The following is an 8,357-nucleotide window of genomic DNA, read 5'->3' as shown; positions in this document are numbered from 1 at the left end:
AAAAAAAGAGACCTCAAACTCTTTAGTTTCCTCAAGAGGAGTGCTGGCATGTCATAGCAGATCCTGAAAAATCTTCCAGAACAGTACAAGTGAGGCAACGCTACAGAGAACACACAGATGCATGCCAGCCAAGAGGCGCAACTTTTTGTCTAACCAACCTAGTACTGCAAAAACTCCCCAGCAGTGGGAAAGGCCATCAAAACAAACCACAACCACGAGAACCATGTCAACTGCTATGAGTTGGGTTTTTGTTCCTACAGCCTGCGAGCACAGCACACACATAATTCCAAGATGCAAAACAAGACAGGCCTAACTTCCGTGGCCACCTCTGGATTTTTGTATGATCCCCCAGAACTATATCTTGAGAGAACAAACATCTTTCATGTCCCACAGCCACGACTGCTGCCCTAACACAGTCTGAAGGAAATCAAACTGGAACTGTCATCGCTTCTATGTCCCATTTGTTCATTCTTTTCTTTCCTAGTTGTCTCTCCCATTAGCCCCTATAAACTAAACACATAATCAACACAATGCACAACTCCATACCCAGGTCAAAAATCTATGCCATGCATCACTACCATGAACCTCTAGGCCCACCACAAAACCAGCAGGTAACAGTGGAGGACTGAGGTAAAACAACCTGCATCTCTGTGCTTGAATTGTGAACTACATTAACCTTCCCCCCCCCCCAAAAAAAACTTATCTGAAAGTTTTGCAGATACACTTTCTAAAGACAAACCGATGTGCTACAAATGTACCTAGACTTCATGGTACACTTCTTGACTTGCATCTCTGATTGTGGGTTAAACCTAGAAATTTTCCAAGCTTAACTCTTTAATAACTAAATGAAAAAGGAAAAAGAAATGGTCAGATAGGACATTAACGTACACTAAGGAAATTCACAGTCAGTCATGTCTGTTCTCAAGCACTTCTGCCAAGAATATTAGAGATGAGATCCAGCTTGCATCTTCATCACCAGACTGGACACTCCAGCCACGGTACCAAGAAAATAAGCAGAATCTAGCAGCTTCTCCAACAGGCAATAAAATGACGCTTAGTCTGAATGACAGTCAGTCATGTCTGTTCTCAAGCACTTCTGCCAAGAATATTAGAGATGAGATCCAGCTTGCATCTTCATCACCAGACTGGACACTCCAGCCACGGTACCAAGAAAATAAGCAGAATCTAGCAGCTTCTCCAACAGGCAATAAAATGACGCTTAGTCTGAATGGGTCTTTGGTTCTTCCTGGCTGACAAACAATGACTTTTTTGCCGCTTGCTCCCACTTAAGCTTCTCTTATATGCAGGATATGTTGTTGATGTTTACATTTTTCCTTTCTATCATGGTCTGTTCATAAGCCTATATTCACCCAGCTGGGCATAGTCTGAACTGAAGGAGTAACCATTCTTCTCTAAATCCATTCAAATATCTTATTTTCACATGCGCAATCTCAGAACTGAATCGTAGGATTTGAGCTTTAAGTGTTAAAATGGAATGAGTTATTCTCCCCTGGCTGTATCCACAGAGATAGCCTAGAGATGCCAAAGCTAATGGCATTTTTCATTGCAATTTCATTGCAATTTTCTAAAACCACAGCAATCAGAAATGTTCAATTCTCCCAACAATTGATGTCTAGCATACATTAATGCACATACCGTAAGCCAAGGCTGCATTAATTGCAGTGCTGACAGTGCATTTACTGAATAAAAAAAAGTTACGCATGGAATCCCAACAATGGACATTCACTGCTGCATACAAACAACATGCTCCAGTTGCTGAACCCACTGTGGCCACTGCAGGCTTAGCCTACATATTAATATGAGCAATGAGACTGGCTGCTCATATAGCTGTAAAGTTACCATTAAATACATCTAACTGCATTAAGGAACTTCACAGTTTGGCAACAGAGAAGAAAGGCCTAACGAACTGTTATGAGACTATTTCAAAATCATTAAGCCTAAAGTTTAAGAACCTGCCCCATAGTTAACTTGGATCCTTCTGGAACTACCACTTTCAGATTACTTGGAAAAAACAAACCTCCCCATACCCCAACAAATCAACCCACACCAACCACCTATCAACAACCAAGTCTCCTGAAGCCACAAGTCTCCTCCTTCTTCTTGTGAATTCTCAATGTGGATTCCCAAAGGGAGCAGAGGCAAAACAGGCACAAGAAACGCTCAGCATCTTGCAAGACTGGACCCTTAGTCTAACTGCTGCTTTTTTGCAACCATGCCTTTAAAATTACCTTGCAATTTTTGTAACTTCTCATTGATCGTTTTAGGATTTCATGCCAAGAAATACCCACACAGAAGCCTTTCACCTCTGTAGGATATATAGCTGTCCTTACAGCTAATTGACCATTTAACTACTTTTTTGAGGGACTACTTTTCTGAGATAGATTTGGAGTATCATGGCACCTACGTATCAAGCATGAAGTCAGACAAGCTACAGTAATTCAAACACAGGCTCAAAAAACTTGAGCTGCAGCTTTCTCTAGCTGACCTTGGAAATCCAAAGCTTTTATAACTCTCAAAGAAAAATGGGCAGCAAACTTCAAGGTTTGTTTGCAGGGGATTCAAGCTTCTGACTATCACAGTTCAAAGAAACTAGGAGCTCAGTGCTAGAGCAAGAAGAAAATATACTGCATATGAGCACCTAAAATATAACTCCCAGTATTTATACAAAATCAGAATAACCTATGAATAAGCCTATTAAATTATCAAACTCGGTTTAGGAAAAAAATAGTTCTTCTAGATTTTTTAACTCAAGATTTATGTTTTAAGACATCAGTTTATGCTGACTGCAGAGATGAGTCTAGTAACAATCACCACATGAGTTTCAGAGATACCTTAAGGGCTTTGTCCTGTATGATTAGGACCAAAAAAAAACCCCCAACAAAACCAACAAACGGGTTTTTTTTTTTGCTTTCTTAAATCCTAAGGATCTTTTCTGTCAGCAGCCATTTAATTTAAACACATCAAAACATTTATATTCTTTTTCTTTTCTTGAAACCATTTTAATTTTATTCAAATACTTATCCAAGTAGGCTACCTCAAACTTGTTTATTTTAAAATAAAAAGTGTTCATACAGTTATCGCAAAGTAACTACCATATAGCACCTTGTCACCACTTTGTTCACAGATTCTTAATCCATGATAAAATGTGAGGTGATCTAAGTTAGTTTAGCTCTCAAAGTCTGTAACAGAGTTTACAGACAATAAGATAACAAGCTATCTCTTAACCAAGACAATCAACTTTAGAATTTTAAAACTCTAAAGGCTGAAAAAGGTTGTCTAGAATTTGGTGAATTATCATAATACAGTATAGTAACACGCACATATACTCATACATAATAATAATCCATCTTACAGTGAACAACCCCTACTCTTAGGACAGTGAGTTATGCTGTTATTTCATGGGCTTCAAAAGCAGCAGACTCTACATGTGCTTCTACTTCAGAGTATGCAACACAGTGTATTTTTATAAACCACCAAAAAACCCCATAATCCATTGGAGACATTCTTATAATTAATACATTTATAGTTGCCAAACTGCTACAAAAACACAGAACTAGGTTTCAAATAGAATAACATTTAAAATAGGAATTTACAGACATTAAGAAAACTGCACTGTAATAGAAACACATACCCAAGTTAACCCTGTGAAAACCTAAGATGAGATAAGAAATTATAAGAATCATTTTGTCTTCACCGAAAATCAGGTGGGAAGGGAGAACCCTTCCATCTGTACAAATTAACTGCAGCGTGTGAACAGTATCAGTTTTCAAGAAGACGTTCATTTACACACCAAAGGTCCTCTGTTAAATATCGTGTTAAACAATGGTATTATAAAGCCAACCAAAAAAGTAAGTCTTTAATTCCTAAACAGTAAACAAATAAGCCACACAGTAAAATGGCAGCTCTTATTTTTCTCTGTGTTTTTCTGTCTTGGCTCTGCTTAGTGTAACTCCTTTCCAAATGTGCATGTTGGGTCTTGTTTAATGCACAAGACTGAGTTGGAAACTGGAGTTTGTGAAATCATATGTACACAACAACAGTTTATATTCTCAAGGATTAAAATATTTTCTTACATAAGGAAAGCTATTTTTTATATTTATGAGAGAAGAGTTCAAGATAGAATAATCAAGACACCACCTCACTTTTAAATAAAATGTTGCACTTACCTGTCTTTAATGTTGGTCAGGTGTCCTCTCCAGTTCCCTCCTGGTATACTAATATGTACAGAGGGAAAGATAAATAAAAACATTAGATCCTTATTTAACAATACCTCAATTACAGATAAAGAGTAATTCTATTTTGGTCAACATTTAGAAATAAAAGACCGATCAGTCATCTACCCTGCAAAGAAATCATACAAAGATTCATATGTAATTTAGCAACGCCTGAAAATATTATATAAAGAACCAGCATTTAACAACATGCAGAGAACTAACATCATCAACCTCCCCAGTTTATGTTGTCCCCCAATACTAAGAACCATACAAATAACCAGGCTGCACTGACAAATTTTAAGTTGCTGCCCTACACATTCATAAAAGCACCTCAGAAACCAGATGGGAAAGCAGGAATCAAGATTTCTATGCAGATGTCATCCTGAGAGATTAAGAAAGATATGCTCATACCAAAATGCTGCATTGAGAGTTTTTGACTCCACATCTTTATCATCATCACCACCACTACCACGGCCACCATCATGCTGGTGTAAATACGCCTTTTTGCCCACAAGATCCAAAACAGAATAGGAATACCCAAGACAACATGCAACTGCAGACACCTCTACCACTGTGTTTATTATCATAGGCTGCACAATCACACATGCCATGGGCTTTGGAATAAGCGTCCTGCTTCTGCCCTCCTTTCCCATTTCTCATGCTGATACATAGCGGTTCTTTAGTTTTCTTACAAAGACAACAGGCAACAGAAAATACTGTGGTTCTTTGTTGTACACGCAGATCTCTATTGGATCTGGCTTTACTCACTACTAGAAGTCAGTGCTGGTCTGCTCTTCAGAAAAATAACTTTTTAAAACTAACTCCTATTCAGTTACACTCACAGAGCTCACTTCTGTGCTTACTGTACCCTTGGTTTCCTTTGTCAGCAAAAGTTGCCTCCCAATCTGCATCATTTTTGCAAGACTAACAGTGCTAGAAGTTATCAAATTCTATTTCTTTTCAGGAACTCCATGTAAACTGCTTATTTATTTTCAACCACCAGCATATACAAGTTCAGCACTAGCAATTGGAACAGACAGGTAAAACTGAGCATTTTGCACAGGTTCACAGATAAAAAGCCAGATGGGATAACTGATCACCTAGTTTCATCCCGCTATTATGGACTTTGTTTCTTCTTCATGTTTGAAACACTACTTCCTTTAGGGAAACACCCAACATTGGTCTTAAAACATGAGTCTACCACAATCTTTCATGAATTGTTCTAACAGTCAAACACACAAAGACACAAACAGGAGTTTGTCTAGCTTCAGCTTGCAGCACTGGTTTGCCACTACATACAGGCAATATATAGCTCTTCAACGTACTCGCTGCCCCTGCAGTCTTCTTGCCAAGGACTTTTTATTACGCTGAGTTTCCTGCGCATGCAGCAGCACACACCTACAGGTAAGTCCTTCTCTACTCACTGGGAAAATAGCACCCCGTGACAGATTTACACCCGCTAAAGTAGTTCATCTCAACTGAAGCCTATTCTGTCTGCTCCCTAGCTGTTCCCAGGAATGAAAATAGCCAGGGGACAGCAGTATAAACCGTTCTAATAATAGTAGTGCATTCCCACAGCCATATTTTCCATCCAGGAAGACTAACTTGTAAAATGGCTGTGTAGCTCACATAAACCAAAGCCAACAGTTAAAACAAAAAGTCACAGATGGGCTCACATACAACAGCATGACAAATATGCAGTGGGCTCAGGTGAACTACATGGTGCATGTGCAGCGTAACTAGTTGTAATATGGGGAGTCTGACCATCACTATTCATGAAAACAAACTGCGTGGCCTGCTAAATACTGTGTGAAAACAAAGAGCCTCCTATTAAGATTATTCCTCTCCTATTACTCTATCCAAAGTCAACACTTAATCTTCACTTAACCTATGCTAAATTTGCTGCCTCTTTCCTTTAAAGAGAGAAAGTATTTAATTTTCAAATAACTTACTATTTCTACACTCCAACAGATTATAGGAAAAACCCTCATACCTGTCAATATTCCTTATGTACCAACCCCAGAAAGAGATGAAGTTAGATATTTTGGACAGGCACGACCCATCACAATTTCCTACTTTCTGTAACAAGGAACAGTATTTAACAGGTAAAATCTTTCAAGAAAAGGTGAAATCAGTAAGAATTTTACACTTTTACACTAATTTTGGAGCAAAAATAAAATGTATCTTTTCATGACAATGTGTCTCTCGTGGAGAAGCAACAACCAAAATGAGATGTTGCGGGATCTTATTAGACTTGATCTGTGGAATAATCTGAATCCCATGCTCATAAACTGGAGCTTGCTATTGAAACATTATTTACCTTTCAAACCATAGCTTTATACTCCGCATAAATGTTTTGTGAGGGTATATTTGGTTCTCTCTCAAATATAAGAGGATACCAAACAGCTCTTTTTGTAACTCAGCACCTTTCATACCCCTGCTGAAGTCAAAAAAGGCCTGCAGGACATCCAAGGTTGGGACCAAATCCTTAGCCAACATTTCATGGTAAAGTTCAAATGCGAGGTTCATTTCTTGGTGACGGCTGGCTGCTTTGATACAGGATTCATAGTTTGTCCGTGAGGGAATCATAACCTTTTTTACTTCTTCCAAAAGAGTCAAGGCCATTCTCCATTGATCTGAATTACTCAGCCCCCTGATAAGAAGGTTGTAAGCCCCACTGTCGAAAATCCTAAATCTGATTTTCATTATATCATACATATCACGAATTTCTGAAGTCTGCCCCTGCTGGACACACAATGCCAGATATTTGACCAACAAATTATACGCAATGTCACCTTTACTCTTTGCCACATGGGTCAGCAAGGACTTAGCCACATCAATGGGACTGTTGCACCTGACCATACTGTTAAACATCACTTCTTCAAATATTTCAGGTGATCGAAAGCTTTCCCTCAGTCTGTTCCATTCCTCAGCCTGCAAAGGTTTTTCTGGAGGCTGTACGCTGGTAAACCTATGCCTTGACAGAACTTGACTCATTAACCGTTTCTTTGGAGCTTCAACAGAGGAAGAAAAGTGGAGTTTCCCTTCAGATATTTCTTTAGTCTCTTCATCCCATCCTTTTTCTTCTTCATAATCACTTTCAGACCTTTTCTTGGTAGAAAAGACATCAGTTCCTTTGGGATCCACTGGTAATGCAGTGCTGGAAGATGTCATAAAAGTGAAATAGCTAACCTTTTCCCTATTGGGGATGCTGAAAGAGACAGCAAACAGTTGTTGGCATCTTGAAACAGGCCAGAACATACGACATTTCCATAGCAAAGCCTGAAAACCCTGTTGACTAGTTTGAGAAAAGACTGCCATCACTAGAAGAAATTACCTCGCTACTAGCTCACTGTATCTAATGAATTTATAATATGGAAAATGCAGCTTACATGGGGACGTTTATTATAAAAGCCCAAGGCCTGTCAAGCTATATAAGCTTCAATTTCAAAATGCTTGTTCTATGAGACCTTTCTGCCCCTTATGAGAACAAAAAATGGTAAAATCTTTTTTCACAAAAATCAATCTCTTAGACTGTGAGAACATTCATCCAAAATGAGGGTATCTTTCTTTCTAGAGAAGATGCTTTGCAGGTCTGCAGCTTATCATTTCTGTTTGTTGGTTACTGTAAAGATGAGTACTGAGTATGTTGTATGCAGATAGGCAACTCTGACGCAGCTAGGCAAAAAGCGTAGGTTTTTTTCTTCCTGCCTTCATCCAAGCCTAGTCAGAAGATTTCCTAAAAATAAAAAATCAAAATAACACTGCAACATCACGACCAGCTCCGTGCTTTCCCGTCATATTTACATTTGCATGCTAGCAAACACAAAGTTCAAGGTACCTCGACCATGTCAGGTCAGGAATCCCAATCCTGATCCCCCCGGCAGGCCCAGCACGGGATTCCTACGTTGGTTCCGTCCTGCCTTTCAACCTGTGCCAAACCTGTTTAACTGCTCTGCCCAGTCGTAAATCCTCGGTACCGCCGCTGCCGAAGAGGCAGAGCGACATTGGCAGAAAGTACAACGAAATCCCACATAAATGTGAGGTTATAAAGGTAAGTATCGGGAGGTTCGCCGGCAGCCGGGCAGGCAGCTGGTGCGGCTCATGAGGAGGCCCCCGCAG

The 8,357-nt window shown here is 39.3% G+C and overlaps 2 protein-coding genes across 2 annotated transcripts in view; one reads left to right on the top strand and one right to left on the bottom strand.

Moving 5' to 3' along the window:
• Positions 1 to 8,333, bottom strand: part of KIAA0391 (KIAA0391 ortholog) — a 60,107-nt gene extending 51,774 nt beyond the window's left edge. Inside the window, exons 1-3 of the mRNA XM_009319369.1 lie at positions 8,077 to 8,333; positions 6,556 to 7,974; positions 4,188 to 4,235 (exon numbers count right to left, since the gene is read on the bottom strand). Of these exons, the coding sequence (XP_009317644.1) occupies positions 4,188 to 4,235; positions 6,556 to 7,556 (1,049 nt within the window). The 5' untranslated portion in view covers positions 7,557 to 7,974; positions 8,077 to 8,333. The remainder of the gene's footprint in view (positions 1 to 4,187; positions 4,236 to 6,555; positions 7,975 to 8,076) is intronic.
• The window catches only part of PPP2R3C (protein phosphatase 2, regulatory subunit B'', gamma), a 17,531-nt gene continuing 17,257 nt past the window's right edge, over positions 8,084 to 8,357 (top strand). Inside the window, exon 1 of the mRNA XM_009319462.1 lies at positions 8,084 to 8,090. Coding sequence (XP_009317737.1) covers positions 8,084 to 8,090 — 7 coding nt within the window. The remainder of the gene's footprint in view (positions 8,091 to 8,357) is intronic.

This window comes from Pygoscelis adeliae, unplaced genomic scaffold (genome assembly GCF_000699105.1).
Source record: "Pygoscelis adeliae isolate BGI_AS28 unplaced genomic scaffold, ASM69910v1 Scaffold71, whole genome shotgun sequence".
NCBI classification, from domain to species: domain Eukaryota; kingdom Metazoa; phylum Chordata; class Aves; order Sphenisciformes; family Spheniscidae; genus Pygoscelis; species Pygoscelis adeliae.
The sequence above is the reverse complement of the archived record's forward strand: the minus strand, read 5'-3'. Positions and strand labels throughout refer to the sequence as shown.